At 41.4% G+C, this 18,493-nt stretch overlaps 2 protein-coding genes across 3 annotated transcripts; both read right to left on the bottom strand.

The window, feature by feature from the left end:
* Nucleotides 1–2,317: 2,317 nt before the first annotated feature.
* Nucleotides 2,318–12,650, bottom strand: gtf2h4 (general transcription factor IIH, polypeptide 4). Its single transcript, XM_026156483.1, has 14 exons — nt 12,492–12,650; nt 12,107–12,295; nt 11,910–12,014; nt 10,901–11,032; nt 10,199–10,381; nt 8,432–8,540; nt 6,357–6,425; nt 6,126–6,209; nt 5,458–5,614; nt 5,089–5,219; nt 4,280–4,327; nt 4,103–4,181; nt 3,319–3,380; nt 2,318–2,902 (listed from the first exon to the last, which is right to left on the bottom strand). Exons 2-14 carry the CDS (start codon nt 12,220–12,222, stop codon nt 2,792–2,794), a joined length of 1,386 nt encoding a protein of 461 aa, XP_026012268.1. The 5' UTR covers nt 12,223–12,295; nt 12,492–12,650; the 3' UTR covers nt 2,318–2,791.
* Nucleotides 12,651–16,587: 3,937 nt separating this feature from the next.
* On the bottom strand, nt 16,588–18,490 carry polr1h (RNA polymerase I subunit H). Of its 2 annotated transcripts, XM_026156511.1 has the most exons (6): nt 18,391–18,490; nt 18,215–18,327; nt 17,975–18,094; nt 17,077–17,177; nt 16,879–16,988; nt 16,588–16,805 (listed from the first exon to the last, which is right to left on the bottom strand). In XM_026156511.1, the coding sequence occupies exons 3-6, from the start codon at nt 18,090–18,092 to the stop codon at nt 16,781–16,783; spliced, it is 354 nt and encodes a 117-aa protein (XP_026012296.1). In that variant the 5' UTR covers nt 18,093–18,094; nt 18,215–18,327; nt 18,391–18,490; the 3' UTR covers nt 16,588–16,780. The 2 variants fall into 2 exon arrangements, with proteins under 2 accessions (XP_026012296.1, XP_026012295.1); XM_026156510.1 differs by having other exon boundaries at nt 18,215–18,490.
* Between the last annotated feature and the right edge of the window lie 3 nt (nt 18,491–18,493).

Below are 18,493 nucleotides of genomic sequence, written 5' to 3'. Positions count from 1 at the left end.
TTCAGCTCCCAACCGGCTCTTTAGGTTGTTTTGTTGCTTCAATGAATTTATTATTAACAACAATATAAAATTATGCACAAAATGAATTACTAATGTAAAAAAAAAGTGGTTTTATTTATATATGTTTATATATAAATATATGCGGTGGCCCCAAGAGACAAAGCACGTACAAACTCCAAAACACATTTCTAGCATTAACTGAACTTCCAAAACAGAGCTACCTAGATCACTTAAATTACACAATTGAAAGCATAAGTGTATTGTTTGTGTATTTATACACATGCACTCATATATATATATTCAAATAATTTAAAAAAAAAAAATGTTCATTTACCTGTTACTACCACACACCAAATCCGGTCGCTGGTACTTGCTGGCTTGCGTAGCCACTAGGTAACAAAAGCTCAACACTGTGCCTAGCATCCTGGAGCACTTCTGTTGTCTTTTGTACGTGTTTTGGAGTTTGTACGTGCTTCGGGGTTTTTACGTGCTTCAGAGTTCGGATGTGTTTTGAAGTTTGTACGTGCGTTGTCTCTAGGGGTCACCATAAATATACTTTTATTTATTCACTCCACACAAGGCTCGCGTGCAGGGTGAAGCGGGGAAAAAAGTGCGAGAGAGAGGGTGAGAGAAAGGAAAAAAAACAAACAAAAAAAACCCCACGGCTCGCGATAAGGAGTCGGCTCTAAGAGCCATTTCGTTCGCGACCGACACATTACTAGTACAAACCAGCGCCTGACTAACGCTAGGCCAGCCAGTCACATTGCACCGACTATGGCACCCCACTACAGCCCACTCTTCCTTCTGCTGGTTTAATTCTTTTCACAATCGCAGTAATTTTTTAAAAATTACATTTGTATCATGATATTTAATATACATAGATATAATACTGGGTTAAATGTAACTTGGCTAACAATCTTTTGCGGGTTCAGAACCTGCAGTGAATACTGCAGATGGTGGGCTGCATTATATTTATAACACATGTTTATTACTCACGTGTTCATGTGGAGTTAAATCAGATGTCATTTAACTGTACATCCTTTTATAGATCTTTTTAGGTTTCCATTGTAGCTCAAACATACAGGGGTCCAATAAGACAAAGCGTGTCTGGAAAGGGCGAAAAATAAAGAAAAAAATACCAATCTAATGTAATATCAGATTATACATGAAAGAAAACAGTTCATGGGCCCTTATATATGCCACGTAATCATCAGATTCTCCCTGAACAAACTTAAACCTTTAGATCAGATTGGGGCAATCACAGCCCTCTTTGTCAAATATCACCTTTACCTCAGAACATGGAAATTTGCTTTTGATTTGAAATTTGCTGTACACAAGTACAGCTTATTCTGGTATGTCACCACTTTGCCAAAATCAGGAAGAAGACCTAAATTGTCATCTTCAGATGAGAAGAAAATAGTTTGGATGCTCAAGAGCAACTCAGGAACCACTAAGGCTCAATCCTGCCATGAACTGGAAACTGCTGAACACCAGCATCACTTTCTATAGTGAAGTCAGTTTTGCATCAACATGGACTGAGGCTACCAATCAAGAACAAAGCCTTCCCAAAACCCCAGACTTTGACCCCATAGAAAATTTGTGGGCTAAGTTTAAAAGCAGAGAGAAAACCAACTGATTTAAAGAACTCAACCAATTCTGCCAAGAAGGGTTGTCCAATATCCAGAGGTGCCTGTGTGTATACTTTTGACTGTGTGGATGAGAGAAAATTCAAACTTGTGCACCTCATTCTTGTTTTTGAGTCACTGAAGATGTATGCTGTACAGTCATTCCCACACTGCAAAAGAAACTATTAAAAGACAAACGTTACCATGATATTCTTGCTCATGAGGAGTGCATTTTAACTTCTCATCAATTTCATTTACTCATACACACACATATCTACACAGTGTTTTTATCTATGCCTAGGCTCCTCTAACATTTTCATTCAATCACACTCACTAACTGGCACTATGGTGAACACACTGAAGGAAACTCAGGAGTTGCGATCCTCCTCAGGGAAGCAGGCTGGAGGGATCCATCAACCTTCCAACTGGTCCATGGCCTGGTCTAGCAAAATTCTAGTTAATCCTATCTGCTACTTCAAACTGGGAGCTACCACTAAGGTCATCTACTATATTTTACTGAATATGGATGAGTACTTCAAACAGCAATTACTTACAAGACACCATACTGTCCCAGTTAGACTTCCACAGCCACGAAAAAAAAGCTGCTTTAGTGGCAATACCAACATAAAGATAAGTGTCTGTTGTTTCAAGCAGGTATTATGTGAAGTTAATTCAAAACATTATTGTGAAAATATAATTCAACAACTTTTATTCTGAACTCAAAAATATAAAAAGCCACAATCCTTATCCAGTGTGTACAGGGTGTCTTTGAGCCATGCACTTAGTTTTCAGGTCACAACACCAAACAGATCAATTAATAAAGTTGGCTTCTTACAAATTAATCTTCTGAGTTTGGTTCCATTATTGCTGTCAGCTTTTTCACTGTAACTCCACCAGTTATACGATTATTTACAGTGGCTGTTCCACAGTACTTTGTAGTACTTAGAGTCCAAAGGGTGTCTTCGAGAACTCAGTAATCAAAACCTGATTCTGAGTATAGGATGCACACAGCTACTCAAAAAGGAAAGCATGAGCAGAAACTGTTCAGTTTAATACTCAGATGCTAGCATGTTGTAAAAAAATACAAAGTCATCTTCACTTTCCTATCGTACTAACAACGGTGATGGTAGTGGAAAGCAAGAAAAGCCACATTTCTCCTCCTCCGTTTACGTGTGAGATCGCTGACGTTTCCAGAACCTCTTGACCTCGCTGTGTCCCTGTGGTGTCACCACCATCACTCTGTGGGCCACATCCTGCCACACCAGACAGCCCAGGCCCTGCACCAGAACACCTTTGTTAGACACCAGCAGGCTACAAAGACAGTCCTGGCATTTGATGAACAGAAAAGTCATTAAAAAGATGTCCATCTGCTGTAACTACAACACGTCGATCGCATGGAATTATATGAATACATACAGTGAAAATATGGCACAACGTCACTGGCTCTTGTGCTGTAACACCAATACAGGAGTTATGTTTAATAAAATTTGTACTATTACAACTTGTTACGTTTTGTTGTACACCAGGACGTTCCATTATGAAGACATTATGAGCGTCTTGGAGCAGCAGGTACAAGCAATGCTGGAGACCTCAAAATCAAAGCAGCATATCCTAACTGACTAAGGATCCTTAAAAACATTACACAGTATATTAATCTGTTATGATTCTGGTATTAATATAAAAACAAACCAACCTGAGCTCTGTCTCGCAGAACCTCAAAGTCAGCCTGGGAGAGGAACTGGTTATAGAGCACACCTGAAGGAGGCAGACAGACAGACAGACACAATCAGTTCTCTTCCTCTCTATCATAGTGTAGAGTTCATGCAATGAGAGTTACAGCTCAGCTATTTTGAAAGGTCTCTGTCAGCAGTCAGTCCAGCGTCACCAGGAAGAATCAAATGATGGTTCACAGACATTACATAGAGCGCCAAGGAACCACTCACTGATAAAAGTACATGTACACAGTCTGCTGTTTATTGCCACTTCATTAGATACACCTGTTACTTGTTAAGGCATATGACTAATCACTGAATCACATGGCAGCGACACAATGCATTTAGGCAACTAGGCATCATCAAGATGACCTGCTGAAGTGTGAACTGGGCATCATCAGAAAGAAGAAGAAGAAAGAACAGTGGATTAAAATAGCCTGACTGTTGGGATTGTCCTACACAAGCAATCTCATTTACAAAGAGCAGTCCAAAAAGGAGGAAACATTGAGTGAGCGACAGTTTGCAGGGAGATGTTTCACATCTAACAGGGAGGGCGGGTATTTTTCACCTTTACCACAGGTTTTAATGTGAAACTGAAAACAATATGTGAGAGCAGCAGACTACTTGTTAGCATGGCACGATTACTGATGCACACCTGTAATTAGCACAGTGGATATGTACATTACAACAAATTTATGAAGACAAGAAATAAACAAGTAGTGTTAAGTGTTGTTTTGAACACACACACTTGATAAACATGCTCACCCTCTGTGAACTGCAGGCGATCTCTCTCCAGCTCCCACAGTCTGATCTGGTCTGTTATAGTTGGAGGCAGCACCGGGGTCTAAAAGCACAACAGAGGATGAGGATACTTTGCAGAGCGATTAACCTGTTCATTATTCATTTTACTAGACTGAACTGCAAAAAGAATCAATGCTGTACCCGAGTGAGCATGACAGGGTGAGCTCTGGTCCTCAGAAAATGGATAATCTGAACAGAAGAGAACACAAAATGTAAAAACTCAGCTCTGGAGCTCTGGAGCCAGTCGCCTTCAGAGGGACTAGACTCTGTCCCAGTCTGGACTTATCCACAGCGGGTGGGTATACTTGCACCGGCCCGGTTTGCTGTGGCATTTGGGATTTAAATAAATTGCCCGTGATTGTAAATGTAAGTTTTCTCTGTGGCCTGTCCGGGGTGTGCGCCGCTTCGTGCCCGACGCATCAATGTCAAAACAAGTGCACCCTCTTAAGGTTTTACACATCAGGACGTTCTAAAAATAAAATGTTCCTTAATAGGGCTTCAATTAGATGAATCACAAAACTATGTGCCATTACTCATTTAACAAAAATGAATATACTGTTCGACAATTCGCTGCTCTGGATTCAGGTGTGCGTTAACACAAAATCAAGTAGGGAAAACATTTGATCCTGAAGTTGTTGCTGAAAAGTATTCCTAAAAGTTTCCAAAGAGGAAATCAAAGGTTTATGTGAGCTAATTCTTTCATACATTTACTGAGTGTTCACTTTCTACTGTAACATCAGGCCATGTGACGAAGGTTACAGCTCTGTGGTGGCAATGCATACGGGAGTGCAAGTCTAATGTTCTATCATAATTACTTTCTGTGTTTGTTCCAATCTGTCTAATGTTCACAGTTTGTGTTTTTGCTGCGGCTCCATCAGTACAGGGGATTGGAGGATGGGAAAGATGAGAACTGAATTTTTAGTGTGTAAGTGAGCCCAGTGCAGCAGTACCTGCTGTGCAGTGATCCCGTTGGCGATAGCCTGTTGCACAGACTCCCTTGTCAGCTGAGCCACAACTACATTGGGGAAGCGGTAGAGCATTTCACTGAAGAGAGCCACCAGAGCAATCTGAAGTTCTGAATCTGTGAGAGTCACACAAACACAAGTCTGGACAGGTTCTGTATGATAGCTGTGCATCCTTTCAAATGAAACAAAGGGGAAAATTACACGAACAATTAGAGATGCTACTGTAAAACAGTTAAAGGAAGTCAGGGTCAAATTCTATGCGGTTTACAATGGAGCTTCAGCCATCCTGACACCCTCTTAATCAATGGTTACATAGTGACTAGATGTGAAAAGTCTTGAGGTGTTCACACATACTTGTGTAGGCATAGATACGATAATTGGTTTCCACCACAATGAAACCTGCATCTCCAGTACCAGGACTGGAAGCCAGGTTAGAGGAGGAGGAGCTGCTGGCGACTCCTGCAGCCAGAGTGATTGCCAGCCTGGTGGGATAATATCTCCTGGACTTCCTCTAAATAGCAGAAGATGGAAGCATTAAAAAACAACAACCAAAACCAGACTTCTAACTACTGATAGTGTTCTGGTAACTAACTCTATACAGATTTCAACCATTTTTAAGCATTTAGGTCATTTTGCCTTCCACAGCTCTTTGTGGTGACAGCGTAATCAAACCAGTCCAACCCTGCTACGTAACTGCACTAACTTGCACTGCAGTAGCAGCTAGCAAACCAGGTCTCACGTGCAATGGCTCTGTCAGTGTTGTACTCTAGTCCAGGACACACAGGTTTCAGTTTGAAGTGTTTATTGTAAGCTGTACTTAACCTTTTCCCTCTAACTGCCCAAATTTGTCAAACAGTAGGAATGATTCTACACTTTCTTATTTACACAAGAAAGAAAACCAATCCGAAGGAGAACAACAACTGGTTAAGTAAAATCAAGCCACAACCATTAAAGCTAGACCCATTCAAACAGCTAGTTGGGTTGTTTGTTTGCACACAAAGTAAGATTCTCAAGTAGCTCACCTTTCTTTGGAACACCAGTCCAAACTCTCGCAGGTGCTGCAGAAAAGTCAGTAATGACTCGCTCATACCCTCCACCGAGTAATCCTAGGGCACACAGGCAGCACGTTAAAGGAAGACCTGAGACCACCGTATTACAGCAAAGTTATATTGCTTTTTGCACACACCCCAGTAAAAATAATCAATTAAAAATGAATAAATAAGTCAAACAGATGCTAACTGCTGTGCACTCACTCTGCCCAGACTAGAGAAACTGAGCTGGAATAAGAATGACAAGATCTCCACCAGGTCCATCCCTCTGGACTACAAGACACAAAGTATGAGATATGAGTAGATCGGTTCAATTACACATTTAAGCATTTAATAACAAGCAAAGGAAAACAAATAAACTCCATCTTGGATCATTGCATGCACCACATGGCACTTTACACAGCAGGGCTGAGGTCTTACAACAGCAGTGAGATAAAGATTCGCTGATACGGAGTCATTTCTACAACCTCCTCGATCCTGAATGGACAGTTTCTTTTTGTGAGATCAACACTTTTGGTCCGTTTCAGGCTGGGGCTTCAGCTCTAACATTTTAATTCAACACAGAGGACACCGAGACACGTGTGATGCAGCACTGACAAAAAATGGAAAGCAGAAGATGTTTTCTTTGGGAGTAAGCAGGATGGACAGGATGAGAAATAAGGAACAGCTCATAGTAGGAGAGGATGGAGGGTGGATATGGTGGACAAAGGATGATGAAGATGGAGCTGCCAGGCAAGAAAAGGGGAAGCCTGAGAGGAGGTTCGTGCATGTAGGACATGCAGAGGGCTGGTGTGACAGACGAGGATGAACCACTGTGGAGAGCACTAAAGGGAGCAGCTGAAAGAAGAGGGGGATCTTGAACTATGGGCACAGATTTGATGTCCTCTTTTTAAATCGATATTAATGATGCATTCAACATTGATCCACAATTAAGAGGTGGCTCATAGCGTTTTTCTATAATTTACATAATTTGTATTTCTGTACGCCTGTCTGGTCCAGGTCACCCTTAAAAAAAGGTTTTTAATCTCAGTGGGATCTTCCTGTTTAAATAAAGGTTAAATTAAAAAAAAATTAATTAATGACAATTTGTAGTCATTAATATTAGTCTAATGTAACCATAAATTATTGTCTTTTATGGCAAACTTACCAGCAGAGTGGTGTTTCTTGTTGGACATAACAGGAAACAAGTACAGCTCTGCACACTCTGCAGCTCTCTGAGTGTTTGCTTAACTGTTCATCGACACGGGTCGAGTATGTCCTCAGGTCGAGCTTTAGTTGCTAGGCAACTGACAACTAAAATCATTGGTGAATAAACACCTCAAGGACAGTCTTTCAACAAGCTTTACAAATGTATTTCTATCCATAATTACACTTTTAATTATGTTACATCAGGATTCATCCATCCGCTTCCGCTTATCCTTTTCAGGGTCGCGGGGGGCGCTGGAGCCTATCCCAGCTGTCATAGGGCGAGAGGCGGGGTACACCCTGGACAGGTCGCCAGTCTGTCGCAGGGCCAACACACAGGGACAGACAACCATTCGCACTCACATTCACAGCTAGTGGCAATTTGGATTATCCAATTAACCTATCCCCACAAGCTGCATGTCTTTGGACGGTGGGAGGAAGCCGGAGTACCCGGAGGGAACCCACGCAAACACGGGGAGAACATGCAAACTCCACACAGAAAGACCCCGGCCTGATGGTGGAATTGAACTCAGGACCTTCTTGCTGTGCGGCTACAGTGCTAACCACCGTGCCACCGTGCTGCCATCAGGATTCATTATTCACTTTAATCAACGTGGAGTGCGACAGGATGATTAATGATTAATTATGATTAAATGGGTCTGGTGACACGAAGAGCCTGATTGGTTCAGCTAAAGATGTTTTTCTTACTTCACAGGGAAATGATGGCTGATTGAGAGTGGGAACAAAATGAATTTACACGCTGATGTAAAGATGCTGCCCAGTTTTCATTGTTATTCACAACTGCCAAGTTTCACTTTGTCTCACAAATAGATTTCCATTCCCACACAGAGCTCAGCCCTTCAGGCCAGTATGTGCACTATATAGAGCAGATATCCTTAGAAAAGATTTCTGTGACCCAAAGTAGGGTTTTCAGTCCAGCCAGCGTCTGCAGCAGCTCGCATCGAGGACTAGAGCCCCGTCTGCCTGAACACGTGCTAGTCAGAGTAATGACAGGCTACAGACTCTAGAGGCTCAACGACCTGCTCGTCAAATCAGTTTAAACCTGATCAGGTTGAAGTAGTAGAGAGGCATACCTGAGCAGTTTTGAGGTACTGCAAGGTGAAGTACCATAGCTGAGAGGCTGTGTCCAGAAGGAGGAACTGGAAGCCAGCTGAGGTGATGTAGGGCGCCTCTCCTGCTTCACTGACAGTCGGAGAATAAATCAGGGCAACATGAGATACAGCGCCGACATTACTCGCCAACAAACCCTCCCCCATGGCGAGTTTCTGTTAACGCCATGGAGATGAAAGAAAATTTATTTTAGCATAGTCTACTCTTTACTGTTACTTCTTTCATACAATGTTACAGCTGTCCACTTTGGATTTCCTCTTACTCAGGCGCACCCAACACGTTATTTACATTTGACCTGAGCTCACACAGGCTGCACACATCATCCCCCCCCAGCCTGAAGCCTTTCTTTGATGTTTTCTGGAAAAGTCTGACCTGGGCTTCCTTGTCTTGTACGGTTACAGTAACAATCTACAGCGTCAGTGGTTACTAATCGTAGAATCCATCAGGCTCGGCAGCTGGAAAACTCATACGTCATGTACAGGCAAAGTCACTGAATACAGACTAATTGAATTTACACTGCATGGGTGTGTCTAGCTTTAGGTGCCGCCTGACTCTACCCAGCAATTGAGCTAGAGTACTTGAGGCCAGAGAAAGGAGAGCTGCCAGAGAGCCTTTCTGGTTTTCAGCTAGTGAGCTGTGTGTGGTGACTGCTTACGACTGGTCTGTGAAGACGAGTGTGTGACTGGCCTTCTGTTTAGTGACCAACTTTGAGTGTTTCCTTTCTTTTGAAGGTGACAGTGGCTTGTTGTCTCTTTCAGTTTAATTAGTATGAAACAAAAATTAATAAAAACCTAATTTATCAATTTTGCCTTCATGTCTCTTTTTTATTACGTTCCCCCATCCCTTGGAGTTTCTAAAGCATAGGTGTCAAACTCTGGCCCGCAGCCTAATTACATTTGGCCCGCAAAGCCACACCAAATGACTATCAGAGCTGGCCTACTGGTATTATACAGTTAATATATATATTGTTTAGTATAAAGCTTTGCTTGTTCCATATTCAGTTTTTCAGCAAAACGTGTTTGAGTCCATAAGAAAAGATTCATTCTTATATCTGGAGGAAGACTTTTTTTTTCAATAAATATTAGCGTTAGCCCGCGACTTTGTTCCAGTTTTGAATTTTGGCCCACTGTGTATTTGAGTTTGACACCCCTGTTCTAAAGGATATGAGTACCAATTCTTTTCCCCGCATTAAATAGTCCAATCACCATCAGACAACAGCCAGAGGATTCAAGCCACGTTTCATTCGTTTTTCAACACTGACTGTTTCCATTGACTGCAGCCAAAGCAAACGCCCCAGGGCTACAAATAAAAACATGAGCACTTCTTTATAGAGAAAACCAACAACATCTCACAGTAACAACCATCACTGGCAAGAATGCAGATGTTTTTGACTGGAGCACATTATAATGCTGAATTTCATTTATATCACATGAGCTGTAAATGCAGATTTAAAAGTGTTTTAGAGTTTTTACTGTTACATTACTCTGGCCACTCTGCTTGCATTGCTCCGCAGTGCTCATATGGCACAAAGTACATTTGCAGATTTTTCATTAAAAAGTTCCTGATTTTTAATTTAAATGTACTTATTGTTTATAATGTTTGCACAGTCACATTTCACTGTGTTTTGTACTTGTACGACTATGCATGTGGCAAATAAACAATCTTGAATCTTCTTACTTTCATATACATTACATGTAAAATGTGAATGTGACATAAAGACTACTGCATACCTTTTCATGAGGCCTGCTTGAACCAAAAGCTGTGCCAGGTCCTGGCTGACAGCGCTGGGAGAACCCACCATAAACTGCAGGATGATCTCCCAGCGCTCCATAGCATAGCGGTCAAGACTCTCAATGTCTCGTGCATGGCGGTCAGGGCCCAGCGTGCTGCCCTCATCAGCCCAAGCTCGCCCCCTGTGTGTTGAAACAACAATGATTTGGCTCTCTTGGTTAATACTGGTCCTGCAGGAATGAAAGAAAGTGAAACCGAGCAGGTAACAGGTGACTTCACTGACTTAGTTTTGGGCCCAGTAACTGTTGTGGATAGGCGTAGCTTTGGGTCACGTGGTGTCGGTAACAGTAATAGTGATTGCTATATCATCTGTTCACGTCCCGAGGGAATTTTTGTGAATGAGTGGGCGATGGGGGAAGTCGACTTTTGCTGACCGCTCAAGCTTAGAATGTTTTTGATCAGTGTTTTTCTGGATTTTAAGGATTTGATAACAACTAAAGAAGTTTTTAATCTGGAACTTTGACTTACGTTTTGAACAACGGGCGCGTCAACATTATTCCCCTATTCAGCTGCTCGGCGACTCAAAGGCTTGACAGTCGCCAATAGTAACCATGTTTTCACTTTTCAAAGAACAGTTCCTAAAAGAGAGAGAGATGCTGCAGCCCCATGACTAATCGGTATTTTCACAGTGGCAGACGTACCCCCCGAGCAAAGCTGTCCTCAGGTTGTCTTTAAACACCGGATTTAAAATGTATCCCTGCAGACCACCCTGCAGCTGCTGACTGTGCCAGAGGCGGAGACCAGCCAACACTGAGACACATTCATCGTGGTCCCTGCAGGAGGAAGGCAAAGACAAAAAACAATGAACAGAACTGGTTATCACGTTGAAATGTGCAGTCCCCTGAAGATGTCAAAGACAAACTGCAAACACTGAAGAAAACTTATTTCCTGTTTCAGAGACACAGGGATGCTCCGCCATCCAAGGACAGAGCACACCTGACAGTTATCAATCACTTCATGAGGCAGACACAGGGTTGAACAGCGAGTCATGCAGTTAAATGATCTGCACCATGTGTTATGCTGGTCACCTGCCGCTCCAGAACCAAACATACAAAGGGGACAAAGAGCACAATGAAGAGAATAAATTTAAATCTACATTCAACCATTTAGGAAACACCTCTAAGCCACACACGAGGAACATAAAAGTGTAACAAACTTCTAATAAATTCATGGCAGTTACCATTATCTTGTTTTTAATATCTTCTGCTAAGCTGTTAATTGCTTCACAAACCAAACAGGCTGCTGACTCATTGGCAACAATTCCTGCTCTCATTTTAGTCTCTGACAAATGTTTCAAATGAGTTTTAAACAATGAGGAAAAAAGTTTAAAAGCAGAAAACAAGGGCACTGACACAAGGCTGATATTTGAGGCATAAAAACAGGGGCTCTCCTGCTCAGACCTACCAGGCTGGGGTCATCAGCTGACAGGACCAGTGTGTTACAGAGCTATTTAGAAATTTACTGTGATTTTAATGAAAAAAACAAAACTTTGGAGTTTGTTGTGCATCAGCCACCAGTGATGTGCACCAAAGTTTAGCAGGTTGTTATTTTGCCCATGCTCTAACTCTTCTATTTTCATGAGAATCAGCAGAGTAGTTTTGTACTTGACTGACAACACAGCGGACAAACAGAACAACAGAGGCAACTTACTTCTGACTGTCTTTCTTTACCCACAATGCCACAGCTGCCTGGGGGAGAGGCTGATCCAGGAACAGCATGCGCATCACATAATTCTTTGCTAGAGAGGGGAGTTCCCTGTAAAATATCAAAACACATAAAAAAAACAGGGAAGAAGATTCACTCAACACTTTCTATATAACAAAAAAGAACCAGTCACAGGCACGCACCTGTACACAGCCAGGCATGTCGCTGGGTGGTTGTAGAGTCTGTCCAAAATCTCCGGACTCAGCTCCTTCAGGTATTCATGCAGGTTCTTGCATTGCAGCTGGACACGCAGCTTCATGGTCTCCAGCAGCAAAGAGGAACTTCAGCAAACGCGGTAAAGCTACTTCATACCCACGAGGCTCCCAGATTTCCTTTAGAAACACAAAAATGTAAAATTGCTTCAGCCGTTTTGTCAGACACTGACAGTATCTGACGGAAGACTCCGTATTCTGTGGATCCAGCTTTATTTCTGCACATGTGTATTCTGCGTGTATAACTGGACTATAACCAGGACAGCTGAGCCACACAAAGCTACCACGTGAATACAAATATAAAAAGCTATTTTACCGTAAAGTAAACCGCCGTCTTCCTATAGATAAGTACTTGTGCTGTTCAAAGTAATTGTTATTGCTCGATAGCTTTCTCAGCTTTCTGAAGCGGCCATGTTTCCAGGTCATGTGACCTGAACAGGAAAATTCTCATTGGTCGTTTTCTTCTTCTGTTGCTTTTAATTGAGATCGTACTATTAGAAGGGTGCTATGTCGCCGCCTGCTGCATTTAGTTTGGAAACGCTGACATCCGGGGAAATTTTTTAAAAAGATGCTGTAAAATTACAAAGTGGATTTGTATTGCGGTAAAACCTGTATTTTACGGAAGACTCGAGTCAAAATGTTGGACATTTTACAGTTTGCTGTTCTGTTCAACAGTGTTGTGTTATGCTGGGTTTTTTCTTCTTCTTCTTTTTCACAACCCAGTTATACAAATGAAGGCAGGCTGTATAATAAAACCACTCTCTGTATATTAAAGTACAGTTAGACAAGGATCTGGAATATGAACTGTTAATTACGCCCATCCTTGTGGACTAGTTTGTTTGTGGACTTAGTTTGTCTGTTTGTTATTTTATCTTGTGCTTTTGTTTTTATTGTTCTTTATTTTGTCTTTGTTCTATTACGTGTTTTATTCTATTGTTAAGTATCTTGAAAGACATTTTATAAATAAAATGTATTATTAGTAGTAGTAGTAGTAGTAGTAACTTTTTTTTATATAAGTTACTAGTGAGTAACTTATACCAAAGTGTTCAAATATCCAGTAAGTGAGTGCACTAGCGTATGCTAGTACTCTAGCATGAGAGAATAGGTTGTCTAATACTCAGGGTAGGGTAAAGGTAATATCTCTCCATACTGTCTCCGTTTTGGAACAAGCGCTTGCATACCCTGATAAACCCCCAGGAAACTGAGGCTTAACTGTGGCTGTAAAGCAGCTGATACAGATCTTACAAAGGTATAATCCACAGATAATCCAATCTGCACTTATACCTTTCAAAGCTGCTCTGTCTTCCAACCTGAGCTTGGCCAGAATCAAAGCAAATATTACTGTCTGATGCCCAACACAAGTCATTTTTGTAATAAAGAGCTAGCTCATTTAAAGTCTTCAATGTCAACACAAGTGAAGATGGCCAACAAAATAAAGCTATCAGAGAGCTTGTACATTCTTACAAAGAAGAAATGTCCTGCTGAGCAAAACAAACTGCAGAAGATACGCACCAGTGTCTCAAGGCAAAGAAACGCTCTTCAGTTGTCCTCTGAATACCTTCACAGAGTGACAACTGTAAACAAAGGTTTCAAGAACAAAATGTTATTGCAAATAAAAGATATTGTGACCCTATTTTCCTTTCATTTGACACCTTTTAGTTTATGTGGGGGTAGTTTGTCCTACATTTCTGTTAATCACCTGCACACAATCCTGATTTGTGATCAGCAGATGGCGAAAAATCATTAATTATAGAAGAAAATTAGAAGGGGCGGTTATATACTTGATTAACAATGTGACAAACTTTCATATTTGAATCCAGGTGAAAAGACTCCTTGTATTCAATCGCACATTATCTGGTCATGTTATGTTTATTAATTCCTTCCAAGGGCATAGACGGAAGGAACATGTCCCCACCAATATCCAGCAATTATTGAATTGTCCCCACCAATAATTTAAACTCTTCGAGTAAAAAAAACAAACGCGATAGAATGGGGGGGAAAACTGTCAGCGTCTCATTCAACCAGCGGTGCAGAAAGAGTTAAATTACTTCTACTGGAGTCCTACCTAATGTAACAAATATGGCCAATGTGATTGGCTGTGCCATTCAGGGAGCTCTGTTTAGTTTTAGCAGCTGCAAGCCTGCGCTGCCAGGAGGAGAGGAGGACGGCAGCAAAAAGGAAGAACCTGGATATAAGAAAGTGTTTTTCAAAGAAACCTGTGAGTCGCTTAAAGTCAAGCTCACTCATAAAATGTGTCCATCATAATAACGTTACAGGCTATGCCAGGCTTTGGCCCACATCAGTCTAAAACTGTATGTAACCACGAATAACATGTTTGGGAAACTAACTGCACAACATGCAGCACTGTTAGTTCTCTCAGTCTCAGAGCAGCATTTCTAATTTTAATTGAAACTGTCAGAGAAAATGGCAGCCTCGGGCAAGCCAGGATATTAGTTCACAGAGGCTGTTAAAGTTATACATCTAATGTTAAAATTTCATCCTAATGGTACTGACATATTCATAGGGTTAATTTTTGAGACAATATATCATGAGGTAGTCATGATTTTGCAAATATTCCACCTTGTAGTGCAGTTTGCACAAATTGTTTTAAAAATGCACTCACACTACAAACATCACTGATGAGTCAAGATCTGCACAAAGTGACAGAAACACTGAAGCAGCTGCACATTTTATTCTTATTGTCATGTTTGTCCTATTTGTCAGGTGACAGAAGAAGCAACACAAAGCTCAGAGAGTAATGGTGACACAAGATCACAGGTGAAATGATGACTTGTTGGTTCATGACTGTATTTGAAGCACATGTGTGACTGCATGTTTGTGGAGTGTCTCACTGTTATTGATCAGGTGACAGAGGCAGCTCTGCCATGTTGTAGCTCAGACAGAGGTGAAGAGGCGAGCTCACAGGTGACTGATGATTTGGTGCTATAGATTAACTAGTATTTATTATCATGACAGTTGTTAGGCTGCTGATGTAAATTGATTCATTAGTGTATGTTTGACAAAGAATCTGAATTGACACGTCTCACTTTTTATATGGCACGAATCATGTGTTATTTTATCAGGTGGCAATATGTCCTAGTGCAGTCAGAGGGGAGGAGCCAGGGCCAAAGGTGAGGCCCATCAAGCACAGAATAATAATTGTAATCTGAGGATAAAACGCAGGTACTGAGGCTGAAAGAAGCCTCAGTGCTCTCAGAAGACTAAAAACATGGCTAAGGTCAACAATGACTCAAATGAGATTAAACAATGCTGCTGTGTGTCCACCAGGACAGACTGGACAGTATAGATGTAAAACAAACATGTCAGCAGTTTATCTCTGTTAGTGAGAGGAGCAGGCCTGTGTTTGGCTGCTTCACATAGTGGACATTGAGTTGTTGTGTGGGACACCAGTAGCTGTAACAGTAGTTCATGTTGAGAATAAAAAGTCCCAGCTCACCGAGTTAATCGGGGCAATAGTGCCTAAAATGTTGCATAATTTTGCTGAGAGATCTTTTACTTTGTGGTAATCTTAGACGAGTAGTTTTATGGACAGAAACCAGCAGGTCATTCAGTGTTCCCTTAGTGCTGATGTATCAGAGATGTTGGTGTAACTGAAGTAATGCTGTTAAGTCTTAAAGTCATATTCTTTTATTGTCATGACTGTATTTGAAGCTATTTTTATTTTTGTATGATACCTGATTTATATGGAATATGACTGAAGTAAACTAAAGTCTAAAATACTTAGTCAGTCATTTTTTTAAATAGTAATTTAACATTATATCATTCACATGTAAAACTATGAATTGTGATTTTAAATGGTTTAAAAGCATGTAGAATAGCATGTGTAGGCAAGTATATTTCTCCTTTTTTATCAAGAAGCAAAGACAAAAAGGAAAAAAAGGAAACAGGGCAGGGTTCGGTGGCTGAATCATCCGTCCCCACCAACGCCAAAACCAAATCTACGCCCTTGATTCCTTCAATCAGTGCCCTAAGTGGTCTCAGTCAGAGTTGTTACTGATGTCTTTGGTTATGGACATTATTCCTGTATCTGCTGCAACCTTCAGCCAAACAGGCCAGGTTAGCTGTGTCAGCTCATAGACAGACGTTAAATACTAGAAACCTAAAAGGCATTAAATATGGATACATTTAGCTGTAAGCACACATTTGTTTGTTTTGATCACCTAAACAATATACAAAGTTTATTTAGTGCAGAAAAAAAACCTGTACAAAATAAAGCTGATACATTTCAATATTGCTTCACCTGTTCTGATTCAGTTACATGAATTAGTGGGGGCTCCATCAGGACAAGAATATGGTGTTGCTGAAATCCTGCTTGAGTTTATTCACACACAACTTTCTGCCGACTATATATCAGCGCTGTGCATCCAAGCAGCCAAAGAGAAAAACAGGAATGCTGCTTTAATAAGTTTTTATTGACGTGGTCAGCTGTACAACAGTCACATAAACTTAAATGTTGTTCAATCCTAACTGTACAAACTCAAGTTTAAAATAAAGGTTACTGTAAGCTCTGTTTAAACTGGTTTTTGTGGAGTCTTCAACAATAGCTGAGTAAGCAGGAGGGGGGAGATGCAAAGGACCCTCTTCTTAGGAGTCCTCCTTCTCTTGATACCTACAATGACAAAATGAAACGATGAGCAAACAATCACAACAGCAGCAACATATGGTGACCTCATGATGATTACCTGCAGTGTGTGCAGGTGAAAAAGACTGTCTGTCCTTCATCTGCAGACCTCATCTGCCTGGTATGGTAAATCATACCCTCTTTGTTGCAACGAGAGCAGCGCCTGTCAATCTACAGGAAGCAGAGAGCTTATTAGTAGCACACAGAGCTGTTGGCATCATGCAGTACACTCAGCAGGCAGCAAACAGGCAGCACTTACCACAGCACCCTTCATTTCAGAGTCCTCCTCATCCTGAGACACAGCCGTCTGCTCCACAGGGTTAAACACCACGGCAGAATAGATCTCCTGACCTGAGAACTCTGAATAAGCAGAGAAGAAATCATCTGTGCACTTATCACTCACTAATGTGTTATCAGTGCAGTATCCTTAAAAACAACCCCACACCATAAACCCCCCCCTCCACCAAACTTTAGACTTGGCTCAATGCATTCAGATAAGAACCGCTCTCCTGGCTACCACCAAACCCAGACTCATCTATCGGATAGCCAGAAATAGAGGCGTGATTCATCAATCCAGAGAACAGGTCTCCACTGGTCTAGAGTCCACGTGCTTTACACCACTGCATCCAGCACTTTGCATTGCATTTGGTGATGTAAGGCTTGGATGCAGCTGGTGGTCACGGAAACCCATCCCATGAAGCTCTTTGCACACTGTTCTGATTTAATCTGAAGGCCACATGTAGTGGCATCCTATCACGTTACCATGCTGGAACTCACTGAGCTCCTGAGAGCGACCCATGCTTTCACAAATGTTTGTAGAGGCGGGCTGCATGCCTGGATGCTTGATTTTATTCACCTGTGACCATGGAAGTGACTGAAACACCAAATTCAGTGATTTGGATGAGTGAGTGAATCCGTTTGCCACAATACTGTATATTGAGCTTATAAAAATACAATCACTTGCTGCAAGAAACTAAAATGATCCAAAGATGGACAGCAGATAGCTCTCAGATAGCTGCTCTGCCACTTCATTTGTACAGGCTGTATAAATATCACAGGAATATCAAGATGGAAGCGAAATGAGAAAAACAAAAAGTGAGATAGCAGCAAAATCTCTGCTGCTCATGCTCACACATAAACTCTGATATGGAATTTACCTGATACAGGGATCCTAAAGGAGCAGCCGGGGCAGCACACTACGTCCGGTATTCCTGGGAGAGGAAGAACATTCCCACACTCTGGGCAGAAGTTCGGACCACCACCAAAACACGACATCTCTGTTTCATGCGAAGTATTATTGTTATACATTTTGATACCATTAATAACTGTAAAATGGAATCGAATAAAACATTTATACTGACTTATTTTGCTTTGTCGATACATATTTTAGAGCTTACCTTCCAAAATAAGTTAAAGCGGTAATGTTGTTTTGTTGTCTAACACTCGCTGGAGCAAAACACCGCGCGTGGCACTTGAACACGTGAAGATCGATCAAATCCGCAACTGTCAACTAACCATGTGTTCAGCTTTCGTCGTCAGCCTTCAGCTTTAACAAAACACTTTGATGACTTACCGTTCAATGTCTTTACAGGGTTGGCAATCTAAACAAGACGCGGTTTATAGCAAAGACTCCCTGTTGTTACTTTCAGCCTGGCATCTGCATGGTTACACACCGT

Source organism: Astatotilapia calliptera, chromosome 22 (genome assembly GCF_900246225.1).
Source record: "Astatotilapia calliptera chromosome 22, fAstCal1.2, whole genome shotgun sequence".
NCBI lineage: Eukaryota > Metazoa > Chordata > Actinopteri > Cichliformes > Cichlidae > Astatotilapia > Astatotilapia calliptera.
The sequence above is the reverse complement of the archived record's forward strand: the minus strand, read 5'-3'. Positions and strand labels throughout refer to the sequence as shown.

Excerpts from the sequence above, each read along its gene's own strand:
- gtf2h4 (XM_026156483.1), bottom strand. The coding sequence starts at position 12,222 with ATGAAGCTGCGTGTCCAGCTGCAATGCAAGAACCTGCATGAATACCTG. Across the intron at positions 11,033-11,909 it reads GTAAAGAAAGACAGTCAGAA|GGACCACGATGAATGTGTCT; the intron begins GTAAGTTGCCTC and ends TTCCTCCTGCAG. Across the intron at positions 2,903-3,318 it reads TTCTGCGAGACAGAGCTCAG|GGCCTGGGCTGTCTGGTGTG; the intron begins GTTGGTTTGTTT and ends GTTCTGGTGCAG.
- polr1h (XM_026156510.1), bottom strand. The coding sequence starts at position 18,092 with ATGTCGTGTTTTGGTGGTGGTCCGAACTTCTGCCCAGAGTGTGGGAAT. Across the intron at positions 16,989-17,076 it reads CTGAAATGAAGGGTGCTGTG|ATTGACAGGCGCTGCTCTCG; the intron begins GTAAGTGCTGCC and ends TGCTTCCTGTAG. Across the intron at positions 16,806-16,878 it reads TTCACCTGCACACACTGCAG|GTATCAAGAGAAGGAGGACT; the intron begins GTAATCATCATG and ends TTGTCATTGTAG.